This window comes from Daphnia pulex, chromosome 1 (genome assembly GCF_021134715.1).
Source record: "Daphnia pulex isolate KAP4 chromosome 1, ASM2113471v1".
In the NCBI taxonomy this organism is placed as follows: Eukaryota; Metazoa; Arthropoda; class Branchiopoda; order Diplostraca; family Daphniidae; genus Daphnia; species Daphnia pulex.
Window position 1 is genome coordinate 6,429,271 of NC_060017.1, and position 19,538 is coordinate 6,448,808.

General features: G+C 40.6%; 2 protein-coding genes across 2 annotated transcripts; one reads left to right on the forward strand and one right to left on the reverse strand.

Annotated features, from left to right (window-relative positions):
* Window positions 1-1,227: 1,227 nt before the first annotated feature.
* LOC124200614 lies at window positions 1,228-2,557 on the forward strand. Its single transcript, XM_046596887.1, has 6 exons — window positions 1,228-1,380; window positions 1,451-1,596; window positions 1,668-1,814; window positions 1,887-1,976; window positions 2,047-2,152; window positions 2,256-2,557. Exons 1-6 carry the CDS (start codon window positions 1,308-1,310, stop codon window positions 2,483-2,485), a joined length of 792 nt encoding a protein of 263 aa, XP_046452843.1. The 5' UTR covers window positions 1,228-1,307; the 3' UTR covers window positions 2,486-2,557.
* A 443-nt stretch (window positions 2,558-3,000) lies between these two features.
* Window positions 3,001-18,261, reverse strand: LOC124208399 (neuroglobin-like). Its single transcript, XM_046606151.1, has 3 exons — window positions 17,202-18,261; window positions 5,917-6,148; window positions 3,001-5,827 (listed from the first exon to the last, which is right to left on the reverse strand). The coding sequence occupies exons 1-3, from the start codon at window positions 17,420-17,422 to the stop codon at window positions 5,654-5,656; spliced, it is 627 nt and encodes a 208-aa protein (XP_046462107.1). The 5' UTR covers window positions 17,423-18,261; the 3' UTR covers window positions 3,001-5,653.
* Window positions 18,262-19,538: the final 1,277 nt, after the last annotated feature.

Consider the following 19,538-nt stretch of genomic DNA (forward strand, 5'->3'; position numbering starts at 1 on the left):
TTCCATATAACTTGCTGTAAAAGTGCGGCTCTGTTAGTGTTGCGTAACTTTTGGTGAAGAAATAAAATCAAAAAAATCCCCGCGTTGAAAACTGTCAGTCGACAACACGTTATATGGCAGCAGCAACAGCAGCTTCCCATATGATCACTTGGCAACAGCCAAAAGACATTGCGGGCAGTCGTCTCCAACTTTTTGACATTTTTAACGTCTACACATAAAAGTTAAACCCTGCTTGGTGTGTAGATATAAATAAATTGGTAAAAAGCGCGCACCGTGCGCTACTGTGTACACCGGGTCGTTGCCAAGGGCAACCCCCAGCGCATAGATGTGTGTGTGTAGCGCGATGGATCTTTTTATCGCCATCAAATCTAAATATGTATGGAAGAAATATACCGAATTTTGTGAACCGGAAAGGGAAAAAAGAGCCGACGAGCCGTGAATTCACTTGTCAATGTGACACTCCCATAAATCCTCAACATTATACAAGGATCACTGATTTCATGTATTGTCTGGGGAAACTTGAATGTATAAGGTGTGGTTTAAATACAAATGATTATTTTTAAAGATAAGTTTTATGATTGACGGACTGTTTACTCAAAGAAACTATAGTTGAAATAACGGTCGCCATGTATACTTTTTCTATATATGTTTCCACACGGCATTTGAAACTGGAAATGAGATCGAGAGAGATAAACTTATTGATTAAATCTGATGTTTTTATAACCTATCAAAAGTTGCCGGTCACATCCTACGCAGGCCATTCGAACGATATGTTTCATTTTATATTGCTCTTATGTATTGACGTAAAGTTCAAGCACATATGAATTTATAAAGAAGGACCCCTATTGCGTATGCCTTATTCGTTTGACGTACATGTTATTATACTCGCCCACTTATTTGTCAACATTTGACTTTCAGATTCTTTTAAAAACTACCTATCTCATATTACGTAACTATATACGTCCTATACACGAGTGTTATATAAAGATAAAAAAGAATTTTTGTTGTTCAGGATACCGTTGGTCTTGCAGCATATAGTACCATCACTCGAAAAGTTCCATATTTAATTTGGTCTTTGAGATGACAGGTAGTAATCTCCTTTTTTTTCTCTATTGGGATTGGACTAACTTGACTTGGCAGAGCACACAGGTGCACGTTGACGGGCAACGTGACTAACAACGTGATAAACATTAGATAGGCTAGTTAGTTAGTGTCTATATAAAGAAGGGAATCACTTTCTTATTTAGCCTGTTGTTACTTTTGAATTTCCAGTAGCTGACCGAAATTGTTCCGACTAAAAACAAAAAATGAATTACGAGCAATTCGGTTTTTTAGTTTTCATCTGTTCCGCTTTCATCGCCAGTGTTAGCGCTTTGAACGGTAAATTTTTTATTATTAATAATATCATCAAGTTGGTAAATTTTTATAAGTTTCTATATTATTTTGATAGCTTGTGGTGGCAAGGTATTTGTCGAGGATGCGGTCGTCATAGACGCCCCAACCGATGCGGATTGCGTCTGGCAAATTGAGACTGAAACGGACCGAATTTTGGCAATCAGCGCAGTCCGGGACGAAAATCTCCAACAACTTTTGACCGTAAGAATATTTTTTTTCTTCGTCTACTTACATTTTTCGTTGATGTATAACCGGAAGGAATTGACTGCCAGATTCGTGACGGACTAGTTGAAGGATCTCCGATTCTCCTTGCCAAGGATCAACAGGAAATTGTCTACACAACTCAATCAACAGCCGAGATCCGATTGCAAAAGATGCCAAAAACATCCGCTTCTAATTTTCAATTGAAAATCCAAAAGGTGATTTGAATTTGATACTCATCGCCCATCACTCATCAGATAAATAAATAAAATTTGGTGTATTATTTCAAGGCGGTCGTTTGCCCGACTGATTTGGGATTGGAGAGCAACTGCACCCGACTGATTGACGATGTTTCCTGCCACTGCGCTTCATTCACCAAGGTAGAAAATTCGATTTATTATTATTTGGCCAAGTTAAATTCAAATCTCCATGGCGCGGATTATTTTCCAGAGGAATCAAACCGACCAGGTAGCTTTCTGCGACGATAACGGCATGTTGTTGGTGTCGATCGAAACTCCGGAAGAAGATCAGGCCATTTCAGACACCTGGGGATTAGGTAACGGGTATAACCCACAGTAACAGCACCAGCAGTCCAGCACGTATCCATGCCAATAATGTAATAACATTTGGAAAATTGAATTTCTCTATACATAAAACAGGCAGCGATTTCTGGACGAGTTGCGTCAAGAATTTCGGTCGGTGGGTCTGGGATGCGACCGGTAAGAATCTGTACCCGGGCTACGTCAATTGGTATCCGATCGCTGAGCCGTTTTGCAACGACCAGTGGGACGCCAACTACACCTGTATGTTGATCGGCTACAACGGCCTCCACTGGGCCAGCTACCATTGCGACGGCGTTTGGGGTGCCGTCTGTGAGCTCCATCCGTAAGAAATTTGGTTATACAATTTGATGATGTACCGATAATGTAACGCAATAATAAACGAAACAAAAAAATCCAAAGGTCGATTGTTTTGGGAATAGAATATTATCTGGCCGGTCCAGAAGTCTAGAAATTCTTTTAAAACTTTGACCCAGCTATCTACCTACAGAGCATTGGGAACATAAAAAAGTTATATAGCTGTATTGATTCAGGTCACAGTGCTGTGTGCCCACAATCAGGCTCCATTTATATAATCCCGCAATCAGCCCATGGATAAAAAATTGACTTTCATCACTTTTAATCGAATTTTCACGTTATTAAAGCGCCTGTATATCGACCGAAGTTATTACATATATACCTTAGACGATATATAACGTATAGATAAGCCGCTGTATCAAACCGTTTAATAACATTTCATATGCGATCCGATTGTTTTCTGTTGCGCAAGAATTTTCCCAGCGTCGATTCATAGATGCGCATTATACCTCGACACATTTAATTGGAATGAAATAAGACGATACTTGTTGATTTTTTAATTTTTTTCATATATAATTTATCGTCGTCATCATAGATTTTCGCCATCAGCAGTTTCACAGAGACAATAATATAGACCAACAGTAATAACCAACAGAAGCATTTACACATGTTATTCCGCCATTCATTCAACGCATCCAGCACAGCACACACCAAATACATTTAAATTCATTTCTTCCCCATTTACGACAGAACTATAAATGACCATATCAAATGCTCAACTTTCGTTTTATTTTTAACTTTTTAGGATTTTTTTTTCTTTCTTATTTCTGAATCAAAACCGATCAAAACTAGAAATTCGTGTGAACGTGGGATTGACGTCATGGAAAATAAACAGACGACATGACAGCGCAGTTCAATGTCTTACCATAATTGTAGTTCCACTCAACAAATTGTAATTGACTCTGTTTTTATGGGAGAGAGAAGAGGGAGACAAAGTTGCGCTATTATTCATATCCGGATCGATTGACGTGTGTGGGTTGGGCGGACATGTTTTATCCGCAGTTGATGTCTAAGTATAGACTATTAGAACCTTATAGTGCAGACTTGAAATGATATAAAGACGAACACAAACGTAAAATGATCTGCCCAGCGCTCGACGGTATATTTCGGTTTGGTCGTTTCAATTGAAGATGATGAGGGTTGATTATTTCGCTTCGATATTAAACATGTGAAGAGAGCCAGCACTGAATGGGGCCATCATAAATGTAACCTCTGATTTAATTGACTAATTTGCGGTAAAGAAAAAGAGAAATAATTCGCAACAAATTGCTTTTCTCTTTTGATCTCCGCTCATTCATCTCTAATAATCCGCAGGCTATTCTTGTTTGTGTTCTCTCGTCCATTTTTCGCCAATTCATACCGGATATAGTCTTTTTTTTCTATTTCCGCTCTTTTTCTGCCCAGGTGATTTCCGCAGGATGGATAAAAGCCAGTTCTTATCCGCCGCGTCCGTTTATAAAAATCTAAAAAAGAACCGACGCCACTTATATACGCGGGGGGCTATTACTGGACATCCGATCTCATATCCCGCTTACATGTTCGGAGAAAATGGACAGACGATGGCTGCAGCAAGCACACTATACATCGTTGATTGTAGAGAGTGACAGATTGGGAACAATCAATATCAGATATACAAGCCAAAATGGTGGTGGTGGTACATATCAGGGCTCGTTTAGGTGTCTGTTGTGAGCGCTGGGCGTATAGCAAAGGAAAGAATGGACAGTGATGATGTAACAAAAGAACCCCTCACACATCAAAACCATCCCGACTGCTGCTGCTGGTGGCTAGACTATAGACAGAAACACGATGCAAATATAATATTTACAGAAACATGACAGCATGATGGAATAAGACGCCCAATCAAGCTGCTTAAATGTATTATGGTACATGCACTAGTATAGATTCAATTTCGAAATAGACTCTTGTTTATCGACGGCACGGTTTTACAAGTCAAGATTCAGAACGCGTGAAATACGTACATCGCCTATAAATCAACTTGTCAATTTTTATATCGAAACAAACCCAGACCGAAAAATTTGAATTTTACTTGAGCCACATTGTGTCTAGAGAGAATAAGATATATATATATATAGAACGCGTGTATGTGTTTCATCTTGTCTTGCGTGTGTGTGTCAATTCAATTTTTTCCACCCAACCCAACCCTATTCTGTCTGGCTCTTGTTTGTTTTTCATCGGCTCCGGTTAGTTTTCCAATTCCACCTTCCAATTCCTCCTTTTTGTTATTTCACGATTGATTTTTTTTCCCTCGATTGAAATTGTTTTTTCTAGCGTTGGTGGGTGTGTCTCTCTCTATCCCAGCAGCAGACAATAAGAGTCTATGGCGTTTCTTGTGTGTCGTCAAATGGGAAAAAGCAAAAGAATCGACTAATCAAATCAGGGCCGGACGAATATAGAACCAATCAGTCACGGCTTTTTTTTTCCCAATCTATATAATATCCATTTCTCTTTCTGCCTGTCGACATATCTCTATTTATATTTAATATATAGGGGGGGACGCCAGATCACTATAGGAATTAAAAGTTGTACGGAATTATTTTTTGTGCGCTCAGCTGATGAAGGGAACAGACAATTGCCAATCGGCTGGGGATTTGAGCCTTCCTCGCCGTTGCGTAATCATCTACACACTGGCATCATTAGCGGCTATAACACTCACACACACGCGCGTACAGAGAAGAGCATCAATCATATGGCATAGGCTACAGTGTGTGTGTGTATAGTACAGCACATGGATTTTTGCATTTCAAGAGTTTATTGGTAGGTTGTTGTTGTTGTTGTTGTTGTTGTTGCGGAGGCAGCACTTTTGATGAGATGACGCCAAAATGACCCAGAAAACCGGACGGTTTTTTTTTCTTTTCTTATTGACGATGTGATGACTACACTCACACACACACACACAAACACACACACAGCAGATGATGCGGATGAGAATGTTGTTGATGCGACTTCCGGTATATTTGACCAAACGGCCATTTTGAAATATGAACGACCAGACCAGCAGGCCTTTTTTTTGTTTTTTTTTGTGTTTCAAATATTATATTCAAATGACTGAATCATATATAATTTAATTGAAAAATTTTAAAAAAAAGACCATAGGATCATGTATATATATAAAACATCGACTATGACGAGGGGCCACCGGCGCCCGCTAAATGTTGTTGGTGGGCCTTTTCGTAGCCTTCGACCAGGGTCTCGATCACCAAATTGATGGACACTTTGTAAATGTTTTCAATGTTGTCCGTGTAGCGGTCGCCCAGCGTCATCTTGACGGCCTCCAGGAAAGGATTGCGGATTTTCTTCAATATTTAAATAAATGAAATCAAATAAAATCAAAAAATTGGCCGGACAGAATCGAATAAGAAAATTTGGTTTTATATAGACATACCCAAAAGTATTCCTTTTGGAATCCGGGTATTTTGTAGTGGGACTGGCCGACCTGGTGGAGGTAGAGGATGAACGCGTCGACGTTGTCCAGCGAGCGGATGCTCTCGTCCAGGGTGGTCATGACGGAGACGGCGTGCTCGGCCAGCTCCTCGCTGCTGGCCTGCTCGTCTCTCGTCGTCAACTTGTGGAACTTTGTGAACAAATTCAGCAGCTCCTTGTGCTCCTCGAACAACCTGTCACAAACAGCAGCAGCAACAAATCGAATCATCAGCTCATTTCAAATTCCGGCCATTCCCAATAACTTTTGTCTTTTCTGCCTATGCAAATCATCACAAGTGCCGTCGGAGTAGAGAAACAATTCCCGGAAGATTCCCAATCAGCCCCCGACGGCCTATACAACACCAGACAAATCCAGTTTTCTTATATTCCATCTGACGTTATTTATACGTGTGTAGTAGAAGCGACTGCAGTAACAGAGCTAGGCCAAGATGATATAGGGGCCCAAAAAAGAGCCGATTCCAATTTGCAGATTGGGTACTATATAGATATGGGCCAAGGCGCTCTATACACACTTTGTGCGTGTATTATACATACAATGTCGGCGGCGCACCGAATTTCCATTTCTTTCATCGCCGTAGGGCGACTATACATAGATAGTATATTTTTTTAAATAGACCTTCTGTGCCAGCCAACTTTTTTTCTTTCTTTTTCCTTTGAAATATTATATGCGACGGATATGCAAAGTTTCTATATCAATCGATTCGCCGGGATGCCCATAGAGGCATAGATATACTACATATACAGCTCGACGATTGATTTTTATATAAATGGCTTCAGAGTTCAGACCCTTCAGTATATATTCAGTTGCCGCGCGCTTATATGAAAATGTTGGATGATATGAGCGCTGGATAAATATATATAAATATAGTCATCAACTAGAAAGCGGAAGTGAGACTGTCTACAAGGTAAATACACGTTCCGATCGTCATTTTTCAAAGGTCAACATAACAACGAAAGGAAAAAAAAGTCAATAAACCTAAGTTAAATGTAACAAGATCCATTATCTTTTATCGACTTATTTTCCTATACACACCACAACAAACGCCAATGTATTAGACCTATACAATACCTTCCAGATAACTTCATCCACATCACAAACTACGAAATGAGCTGGGAAACGTGTGGGGGGAGGACTCTATATGAGTGACGGAAAATCAAACGCAATTAAATAGGTCAAAGGAAAGAGAGTCAATCCATTAGTTCGGATGATTATCTATCGGATTCTTTTATATTCGGCCAAGATGAAAGGGGCGCAGTGTTTTCCTTTGCCCGTGCGGAACCTTTTGCTGCGTCTATAGTATATCTCGGCTGGCATTGATGTATCGAACGTCTATATCTAATATAATAATATGACGGAGCGCGCAACACAGCAGCAGCAGCCATGTCCTGTGGCTTCTCTCGTCTCTATAAAAAGAAGAAATCATCAAGCTGAGCGATGAGAGCAATTTCGTCAATGGCTTTCACACGTCTCGACACGTCACATCCTTCTTCTTCTTAGAGATTCTGGCAAGTTCAATTAGATCTTCTACAGCAGTGCCTGTTAGATTTTTCCCCAGCATTTTGCCATGTATTATAAATCCCTCTTATTTCATGATATTTCAGAGTGCCGCTAGCAATGCCGAATTCTCCTTATTTCTCCATCAATATAAAGCTGCATCACGTCGAAATTTGTAGTTGGATATGTTACACACACCCCGCAGGTCTCATACAATTTGATTGGAAATCGATGGACTGTAATTCCGGGCGCCCAACTCTTATTCCGCAACAACTTTTTTCGATTTGATATCCGCGCGCCCTTGTTGTCCAATCCAATTCCCTTGTATCTATTGTCATCATGTCGAACGTATAGGATATAATGATATACTGTATACAGCAAGAGCTAGAGAAATACAATCTCTTATATATAGTATAAGACGTCTTCTCCTATTGATATGTGTGGGCCTATATCATCTGCCAGAGTCATCGACTGTTGATGGGCTTTTTTTGATCTTCTCGTGCTGTGCTGCTGCGCCTTTTCTTCATCTCTCCGACCGTTTTTTGGTTCGTTCAAAAAGCTCGGGAGAAGAAGAAGAAGCCAAAGTCACCAGGGTGAAAAGGCGGAAGGAAGTCAAGTTATATTGTCTATAAGACTTTCGCCCAGCAACTATCGACTCTCTCTATGCTGTGTGATGTGTCGGTGAACTGTGTGACGACTCGGCTCATATTAAATCTATTACATATCACTTTCAACCCCCCTATATGTATCTTATATATAAGGCAGCACCAGATTCTTATATAGATTCGATAGATGCTGTCAAATGGCTTTCTGGCATGATGCCGGAAATGGGGCCGATGAGCATGTTCCGGTTCTTATATAGGTACCCTAGCAGATTTTTTTTGCCTTTTATTTCCGAATTCCGTTTCTGCTTAGATATATATACGGCTGTTCCTGCGGGAGTGCTGGCCCTGGTGGCCTTTGTGTGTGCCACACGGTGGCGCTTCCATTGTCAGGAGAGGTCGGATCGTTGATCGTCGCCCAGCACAGCAACGAAGAAGAACCAGCAAAGTCATTCGGGGCTGCCATATAGACGCATACACAAGACACCATCTATATATCAAAGCAGTGCCGTGTATCGCTTAGATTACGCAAGTCCCTGATGAACCCGACCTCTATATACATATCAGTGTATAATGTTACGATAAAAATTTCCCTTTTGTATACATTTAAATGTTTCCCTATATAAATAAAAAGTCTATAGGGGGAGGTACGTAGAAGAGCATCTCTCTATGTAGGGTAAGACTTTTATATATAACTCTAACAGCTATCGTATATAGAGCCACTCCCGAATTTATATTATATAAAAGACTGAATCTTTCTATATGGATAAAAAGACCACGCCCTTTCGGATCGAGAGAGATATATAGAGGCCCCCAGCAGGCTATATACTAGTATAGATCTTATGGGCTTGATATAATACACTCTAGATTTTTACTCCCATTGGTACATCACACAGAGGATGCTGGCGGAGAGTCTATATAGAAACTGGGGAAGAGGATCCTCTATAGCTCTCGTTTTTGGGGTGGATTCTCGATTGGAAATCAATATCGCCAACGAGAGGATGGAAGAGAAAAAAAGCTGCAAAAGGACCAGAGACACGAACCGCACACACAATTGCGGCCACAGCGCATAAGCGACTCTCTCTATATGCTCTCCTTGTTGAAAGGCTTCTTCTTCTTCTTTGCCATTATATATATTGCCCTAAGTATTCTCCTCTATGTAGGTCATCTGTTCCTTATTTGCTCAACCTCTATGTACCGATCATTCACCAGTTATAATCCTATCCACGAAATATACTTTTTTTTAACTTTTAAAGCTTATAACGTTCATTTTATTTCACCAGCGACGCTAATATTAGTCTGATGGTAAACCTAAACTAAATAACATGTTATATTTCTTATTTATGTTTGATGTAATTGGGTTAGTTTATTAAAGATATAAGGTAAACTATATTTATCCTTAGACTCTTCCGCTATATCCTATTACATTGAGATTGTAATAACCCTTTCTTTAATACATTAACCGACATAATTAGGCTAATAACAAGAGATGAAAAAATTTAAATATTCTACCTCAACTTCCATGTATGGGTTCAAATCCTCTACACATGAAAGTAGCTATTCTAGCTCTCTCTTTCTATGGATAATATAAAGAGCGCCGTATAAAAACGTGAATATCTATATATACGCGCTCTTAGCTTTAATCAGATACATGCAGAATACACAGGAAAAAAGACATGCAGCAGCGTCAGCATCACTCGAATTTTCGTTCCGCTTGTTTCTTTCTTCGTTCCATTTCTTTTATTCTTATATATTCCATTGGGTTATATTAGATTTATTCCAAAAGGCCCTTTTTTTGTCTGTTGTATAGTATATATATCGCCTATAGATCTTTTTGACGTGAAAAATCTCTAGATGTACTATACAAGTTGAAAGATGTAATACGATATATATGGAGAAGATGCGCAGCCTTCGGCACTCTGCGGAACTATATTCGCAATGCGGACGAATCTTTTCCCGGAAATAAAACAAAAATTGTTTTCCATCGTTTTATTCTGAATTGATTCCGTCCTTGCTGGCGCGTTCACAGCACATGCATTTTGGCGTGACTATATCTATTCCTATAGCTGGGCTTTTCGCCCAGTGGGGGGGTTCCATCTCTATGTACAGCCCGTGAGATAATCACTGGGTTCACGTGACACGGAATAAATGAATATATATATAGGCCAAGCAGAGCAGTATAGACGATATACAGACGGATCTTATGTATAGATGAGGACTAGACAAGATATTCGTGAAAGAAATTAATGATTGGACCGACGACTACGACGAAGAAGGAACGGAAGTTATACAGCAGTGAACGAATCTGGGATTGCAACACACGCCACCTTTGATTCCTCTAGGGAAATGCGATAACCGAATGGTCGTCACGCACGCGTCGTAATAACTAATTGAATTTTCAACCGAATAAACCTCTTGCTCCGGAATATGGAATATAAGAAAAATGATTTAATCCGCTTCTACTATATAGAAATTAACTTTGAAGTTCTTATTGTTTCATTTCTATTTATCTCTAAATCATTTGAAATAAATGTTGTATGTCCTATAGCGTACAGCAGAATGATGCAATCGGAGGATCGACCACAGGAAATAGGCCGCAGAGTTCCTTCCGCTCAATAACGGATATTAACAAACGGCAAGTCTTGATAATAAAGGTTATTGCAACCAGCATCACCGATATAATACCAAAGTATATATTGGATTCTGAGGCTTTAGACTATAGAGCGCGCAAGGGATCTTTCTGTTTATAGACGTGGGGGGATTACAGAGGTCAGCAGCCGCTTATCAAAGCGTCTATCTCGATATAATAGGCTTATATAGTCTAAATCAAATTATCTGTAAATAGAAGAGTCAAGTGATGCGAAGACCAAAGACTGTTGTTATTACTTTAATACGTTTTATCCGCGTCCATCATCTATACAGGCATCTAAAATTACACGAATTATAATGAAATAGACGTCATTTATCGTTTATACGGTTATATAGATTTTGACGTAAGTAATAATAGCACTTGCGTGAGTTGTAACACAAATACAAACGCAAACAATTTTATATAGGATGTATAATTAATTATATATAGCCGCAGCGATTCTGATCAAGCTGACTTGGATAGGAAGTAATATATATATGTATGCCAAACAAGGAACGTCATTAGTAAATGTGTCACGTACATAGATATATAGTCTGCTGCGCCCAACCCCAGCAAAACACGGAGGAGGGCGTGCGGGAAAACCACACGCTCTAATTGGAAATCCGCATCCAGCAGTGTTGCTGGAAATATCTCTGGGCCTATACACAACAGGATGGCTCAGTCTATCCAATCAAGGATCGACTGATGAGATATGCTCTTCAAAAATCAAACTAAATATGTAGTACAGTAGTAAAACTAGGAGTATAGACAAGTAAACAAACGCCGTTTTTATAGTCCCGCGTTAATGCAGACATTTCTCACATGCATAATAGTTATATCTTCGTAGTTATACAAGACACACATATAGTACAGTCCTCGATCTCCTGTATAAATCTTATAAGGAGACAGTGATGACATAACAGAGCTCACCTCTTATATGCAGCATAGATTCCCTCGCTAATTAGAATCCTCCTGCATATGCAGAATTGGACTCGTATATTTTACCCTAATTCGGTCCGACTATAACCCTATAGCTGCTATGTATAAACTTTACGTCACCACAACTTTATATAATAGTCAGACAAGGATGATTGCTGTCATTTCAACGTCATCATTTAGTCACGCTCAGCTTTCCTGTTCTGAATTGATCTGTTATTTAAGAGGCCATCGGGGCGGTGTTTGTCAATTGATGGATTCATCTGCTGATGCCTTGTGCTTTATTATATAGATTATTGGTGGAATATTATATATCAAAGGTCAATCTCACTGCATGTCTCTATAATAAATGTTAAACAAAAATGGAAGAAAGAAAATAGACGCGGACAGATAACAAAAAAAGAAGCGGAGGCGGACGGAGATGAAGTGACTGATTGGAAATAACGAATCAATCTATTTGCTGCTGCCACTCGTGTGCATCAGCTGATGCTGTCACAAACTCCCGCGTCGCCCCCCCTCCTATTTTCACACTTTCCTATATATAGAGCAGCAGCACAGCAGCAGTCGTTCTTATTATATTTTATAATCAATTTCCTGATTTGAGATGTGTCCCTCTCTCCGTCCAAACGTCCGTCTCTATATAGCTCGCGTGTCGTCTATTACACATCTATCTAGAGCTTATAGACGACGACTCCCACACACAGCATATATCCCTGGCGATGACTGCTGTGCTGTTTGACTCGCTTGTTTGACGCAACAACAAAAGCCCTGCGGAAGCACGAAAGAAGAAGAACAAAGCCATCAACCGCCATACATAGAGAGAGTAGAGTATGTATGTATATATACGAGTCTATGGGCTACTTGCTCCCGCACTGTGTGCGTTATATAGATGTTATGTACACACACAACACAGTAGAGAGAATAGAGTGTGAAGCAGTGACAACAGATCAATACTACTGCTCTGTGTGTGTGCTGTTGGCCTCTGTATAAATATGACGCCACAGAGACCCTGCTGTGATATACACCTCGAAATCTGAGTCTTATTTAGTTGGAAATGGGGAGCTGTTGTATTCATTAGGAGACTGAATCATATGGCCATGTAATTATTAATAGACTATACAAAGGGAAGTGTTATTGGAATAGCAGCAAAGTTGAATATTCCTAAATGGCTGATGCTTGAGCATCAGCACTCTTCCGTTTGTTGTTGTTTATGCGACGAAAATCGACTCGCAGGCTATTAATAGCTTCTTGTGTATCTTTTATGTATAGACAAAGTTGATGATAGATCCTATCCGCAAATTCTTAAGGATTACAAAAAAGACAAAAGGGAGAAAACGAGTTTAACTAGAAATTGTTATCTGTCCTTTATATGTGATTCTTTTTCAACTTTGAAGAAAGAAATATATATAACCATTCGCCTTTTATATTCATTCAACTGAACCAGCACGAGTCATGTTGGTCTTTCTTTTATCTATGTCCGAGTGAACGGCCAACTTGCCAATATCTCCAGCACTAGACTATTTGATGATAGCGTGAGACAGCAGCACAAAGAGTGAAATCAGACGCGACTATACAAAGGTGCTGCTATAATAGTCGAACTGGTGCGGATGGCGAACATCAAGCGCTGATGATATGAAATTGCTGTGACGCTCTGCGACATAAGACACGAATATAACAGCCAGCGCAAAAACCAAATAAATACATAAAGTCCTATCAAATAATATCATCACCCTCAAAGCTCTCGACTTGCGTTTTTCTTTTGGCTTTGAAAACAAGAGAGATGGCAGCATCAGCGGATAAAAGAACATCGAATAGCTCAACAAAAAACTGCTGCTGCGCATACACACAGACGAAAAATTCCTACTTTATTATATAAGCTTTGAACAAGTTGAACAAATCAAAGAAAATGAAAAGACAATAATCAAAATCTTTTTGTATTAAAAAAGATACGACATCGTGAAAAAAGAGCAGAATATAAAAAGCCAATCGATAATATCTATATACATCTACTATACGGTGCGCACATTTCTCTATATCCTCCTCCGCTGGATGCTGCTATATGCGCCAGGAATAAGAACAAAGACACGGTGGGCTCTATGCTGCGCCCATCAAGTCTATTTCTACAAGTTTTCGGGACATGTATATATCTTTCACGGGCCTGCGTCTTTATACATTTCCCTTTTTTCTCTCTCTAGTACTATATAGCACGCGGATAGACAGCTCACATAACTTGCCCAGCTTTATATTAGGTCTGCTGCGGATACATATAGTGCATTTTGCGAATAGATTCCTCTTTCTCTCTTCTATTTATGTCTAAATGGATTGGACTTTTGCTGCCGCCGCTCTCTTGTGTTGTACATGTCCGCTGTGACGACCAGAATTTTCTAGTGGAACTCTGCACATCCTCAGCGAACTCATTGCCAGATATAATAAATCGATGGGCCTTCAGACGACGACGTATACTATATAGGAGATGAAGGGACAACTTTCATTCGCTTTCATTTTCTTGTTCCTATAAACTCGAGTGAAATTGAACGCATACAAATCTATATATAATCTATAAGCCAAAGTGAAAACATCAACACTGTGGATGATGATGGAAAGTATATAGGAAATCTACTTATATGCTATACCTGGCATGCTTTTTTTAAAATGAATAATAAATAAGTCGCTGACAGGATATATAATAAAGATGTAGACAAGCCTCGTCTGTTTCTTTTTCCTCCCATCGATTTTTATAAATAGGATTTTTACCCTTTCTATTTAAAAAAGAGAATTTAAATTCTTATTATTTTCTTGATGGGCACTGTCTAGAGCGTACACACACACTACATGTCCGTTACGTTAGGTTATGGATCGGACGAGACTCGGCTCTAAACGCTGGCAGGGTAGGCCCTATACAATACACAGAATATAAGAAAGACAGTCTCACGGTCTCTCGTCTATCCATCCTGTTAATGTTCGTGTTATTCCTAGAAAGGTGTGTGTGTCGCTCTTGATCACGCATCACGTATTCATCATCAAATATTCCATCACTTGGCAACAACGAAAATAAACAAACAAAATTGTCAGAGCATCGGGTGAGGAGGGGGGGACGAGTTGCCAAGGGCAATACTATCACACACAAAACTTGAACGTTTTTTTCTTATATTCTGATTCGGAGAAAAAATCCTGTACGGGTCGTCGCCGTCTATTATTCAGTCCGATTCAGTCAGCACACTGTAGATATAGGTTCTAAAGCGCTTGTGCATACATATAATACGCACAAGGGCGATGATATGGCACGCAAATATATCTAAAAGCCATGTCTCTCTCTTCTATATATGTATATCGTGAGCTGGCGTTATCAATACATCCCAAATAGCAGTAAGAGCATCGGCAACTAAACAATATGATAAAAGTAAATACAGATCAAATGATGATATATATATATGGCGCCGAGTATTACATGTATCGATCGATCGATCGATATATCGAAGGGCATCAATGTGAGGAATCGAAGAGATCCCGCCCACGGCAAATATATATACACACGACACAGACAAAGAGAAACGAATATCTCTCCGACTAGTACTATAGTATATGTCCTGTGCTGCTGGACGAGTCGCTATTATATATAGTATATATAAGGCCGCCTCCTTTTGGCTTTTATACAAGTCGTATCTATAGTTCGTTTGACTGTATATTTATATAACATCTATAGCCAGTCCAGTCCAGTCCAGTCTATAGCCAGAGAGAAATGAAGAGTCTTCATCATGTAAAATTGAGTGGACATCAGGTGCTGCTGATGCTGCTCGGGCCACTGCGCAGCAGATCCTGATTGATGCTGGAGAGGGGAGATCTTTGTATAGAGTCACGCATCAGCACCCTGATCGATTATTAAATAAATACGCACGGCAGAAGAGCATCAGCAGTGAGAGCCATCCATAGCAGGAGCTCCAGACTCTGTACATTTATGTGTTACACGGTTCGATGATGCGGATAATAATAACGCCGACGCAACACCATTTTGTTTTCTCCGGTCCAAATGTTTTCAAGAATAACCGGAATTAAGTATATATCGGTTATATTGTGCTGTGTGTTCACTATATATATAAAAGGTATATTTATGGGTGGATTGCGCAACCGTGTGTGGCTTTGTATTACTCCTATATTGTCCGTTACCTCACACCGATAACACGAGCTTACTTAACTGGAAAAATAATAATAAATCGTTCAATATTGCGTCATATTTATATGTACTGGACCCTATATGGGTAATTTGATATCTGTCAAAGTATAAGGCTGAAATATTGCCCTGGGGGTTACATAACCTGCTTTCCTCGAAATTATTGATGAATTAAACTTATATAACCATCAAATGAATTCGCTTAACAATTTTTCATTTTCTTAAATCCAAAAGAAAAGGCGTTGATGAGACATCACTCGAATCAAGAATTTCTTTTTAGGTTGTTCCACCTCATCTTCTTATCTTTTCGCTCAACAGAAAAGATTTTATTTTATTTTTATTTTTGTTCATTTCCTGTTTTATTCGGTTCCTTCTCGAAAAACTCATCGCGGCTTAAATGAAAATCCGCACACGGAAGAAGAAGAAGAGGCTGTGCGCCGGTGACGTCTTATGGGAGGAATTGAGGCCGGCTTAGAGACATAGGCAGCACATAATATAATAGTCCCGCATGAATAATATCAAAAGACCCGCTCCACAGCAGAGCTAGATATGATATAGACCATGCAGATTATAATATACCGACTCTCTTGGTTGTATCTTTTCTACAAGTACAACTTCTTCTCCATTTGTGCAGAATTCATCCATTCGCCATAGATTTTCTTCCGGCGTCCCCAAAAATATGGTTTGAAATAAATTATTTTGGCGCCAATTTCAAATTGAACGAAATTCATGAGATTCCTATACACTCTATACTGGGCAGATATATAATCTACAGCTGACTATATAAGATTGCGCAACGTGAGAGGATGATGGTGGGGTGTACATACACGTAAGGATGCGACGGTTCCCACAATTGTGCCGGATACATCCGCCAGTTGTGTCCTAAAGCCCTGCCCCCTCCTCTTAAATATAGATGAGCTCAGCATCAAATAATCGGCTGAGATTTCTATATCCCCCTCACTGCACTCTGTACCCTATACACGTATAAGTGAAACTGGACGACGCTGAGATGTGCGGCGATGAAGAGCGGGCGGGTTCAATCAGCACGGCGGCCAGTACCTACTGCCGATCACGTTCAAAAAAAGGGGGGGGGGATCGTGACGTCAAACACGAAGATATCCAAGTCTCTATACATGCGAGAGCATCAGCAGCACAGTGTATACTATATAGAGACTGTCGAAAAGTCTATTGTGCACATTGTTCAGAGGCCATAGCCTTTTCTAGTATATAATAGGAACAATAGTTTTCACGAGCTACTGGAGCTTGTGTCAGTCATCCAGCTGGATAGATAGCCGTCGGCCTTTTTATTTGCCTATTTTTAGATCTCCTCTACTCCGGAAGTTGTTTAACTGCTATTAACTTTAAATGATGTATACATAGGAGAGGGGGGTCGTACTTGATGAACATGTAGACTCCCGTGGGTTCGAGTGCCCGGCTGATGCCTTTCCAAGAGGCCAGCATGGAATACTTTTGGCGGGCGTTGAGCGGTAAACGAGGGTCGAGGATGACGGCCGAGGCTCCACCTTGTCCGTTGTTGTCGTTAATGACGCCGCCAGCAGCTCCTCCTTTGTCCTTGGCCGCTGGCTGGCCGTTGGATTGACTCTGAACGCAACCCATTTGATCAACTTGATGATGATGATGATGTCAAGATGATGAATTAGACTTGGTCTCTCCTGCTAGCCGGCCCACTCCAGCAATCGGCAACGTTTTTCTTTTTCTTTCTCGGAACCGACGGCCAGATGATGGCGAATCCCGCGTCGACGGGCAATCAACTTCACGGCCCAGCTCCAATCACCAAACTCTCATCAAAGGCTCTTTTTTTCTTGATTGGGAGATTTTCTTCTTCGATATTTTCTCGATTAGAAACACATTGAGGATATGAACACACTGCGTGAAAAAGAACGGCCTCACAGCAGCACCACTCACGAATTAGAGACACATCAGACACTGAAGAGTCAAAGTCTTTTCGACTTGCAGCAGCACATCAGCACCTGCCCACGTCATAACCAAAAGATTGGCTCTCGATCGTCCCTCACTGCGGGAATTTCAAACCAAATAATTGAAAACAAGACCCACACACATGCACCACACTCTCACTCTCACATTCACATTCACGCACGGAACACTACACCCACACCACACAGACACAAAGTCGAGCGCTAGAATATATGTCGTGGAAATTTCTTCGATCAAATCCGTTAAAAAAAAACAGTTGCACAATTGAATTTCACATAAACGAATGAAATTATTCACGTCCGCGTGCGGGAGTAATAGCAGAAGAGAGAAAGTGTAGACGAGTGGGAGAGAGTCGCACACTTGGCTTTTGGCGGGTTGTGCTGAGACGACTGCCAGCGCTGCTGTCGTCGACCCTCGAATTTCTCACGTCGAAAGCGCGCCCTATATACTATAGCGGCTGGACTAGACTCACGCTCATGTATACACACCCACCGAGTTCCTTCCTTCCTTCCGTTTTTTTTTTTCTTTTTCCTCCCTCCCCCTCTCTGGGTGGGATTCGCCACGTCATAGCCCCGGCGAAAGTGAAAACGACAGGCACCCACCACCTACTGATCATGCGCGTCAACCATTTTCCCCACCCACAACCTCCTGTCTATTCAAAATCATTTCGCAAAATATTTCAGGAAATTTTAGTTTGACTTTCTTCTTAGAAAATGTTACGCGAATTGAATTTAAATCGGATATACATTAAGTCTATAACGTTTGATTGGACGTTGGGAAATGGGGGGGTCTATTGTGTGGCGCGGTGACTATATTTATATAATAACCAGTGAATGGCTAGTCGCACACGTCAAAATGTTTATTGCGAGTTTAGGGAAAGACGAAAATCGACATGCCATTGAGGCTGTCGGCTGGCCAGGAGGAGAGCCTACTGTATATAGCTGCCTGCCGTAGTGAGGAGCAGTTAGGAGCTAGGAGCACTTGATTCATTATGTATGCATGAAGTGAAATGTGTTTCTCTTCCTTCCGCTTCCTTCCTGTGTATAGACGGTCGCGGTCGGAAACGAACGACAAGCGAAAAAGACGAGAGAATATTTCAAGGAGCTCAGCACCCCACCACCCTAAAGTCTCTGCGACTCTCATCCGACTGGATTTTCGGATGATGGCGGATGCTGCTTCTCTCTAAAACGTCTGCACCCCCTCTCTCTAGACGGATGATAATGGGGCGCGGCTATATACTCTATCCATGTGTATACGTGCGGATCGTGACTCGGATGGGCAACATTTCTCTCTGCTGCTGGTTTGAAAGATCCGTGTGCTGTTGTTGGGCCAAGTAGATTTTATTTCAAGTAGACATGTATAATAGAGAGTCCGCTTCTTCTTTTCTTTTTTGGGGGTTGTCCCCGGATTGACTGGGAATCGCTGGCCCGTCTCCTCCATTGTTTCGCTTATCTTTTTCTTCTTCTTCTTTTTTTAAAAAATCTTTTGGAAAATATTAAAAAGTTGTCTCGGCTCTCTTCTTTTGTGGAGGTGACAGCACTTTTTCTTCTTTTCTTTCGTCGTCGTCGTATATATCCGGTCGTGATTTCCCCCCCTTCTTCCAGTTGTCATCAGTTCCGTTTTCTTCTTTTCCATTTCTTTTCATTCCGCTGTGATGGAGTGGCGGTGGTGCAACTGGAAAAGACACAAGAGTCTATGGAGAAAAGGAAAAGACATGACGAACGTGAATGGGGGGGCGTGTCTCAACCGTAGACACAATCCAGTCGATACACACCTT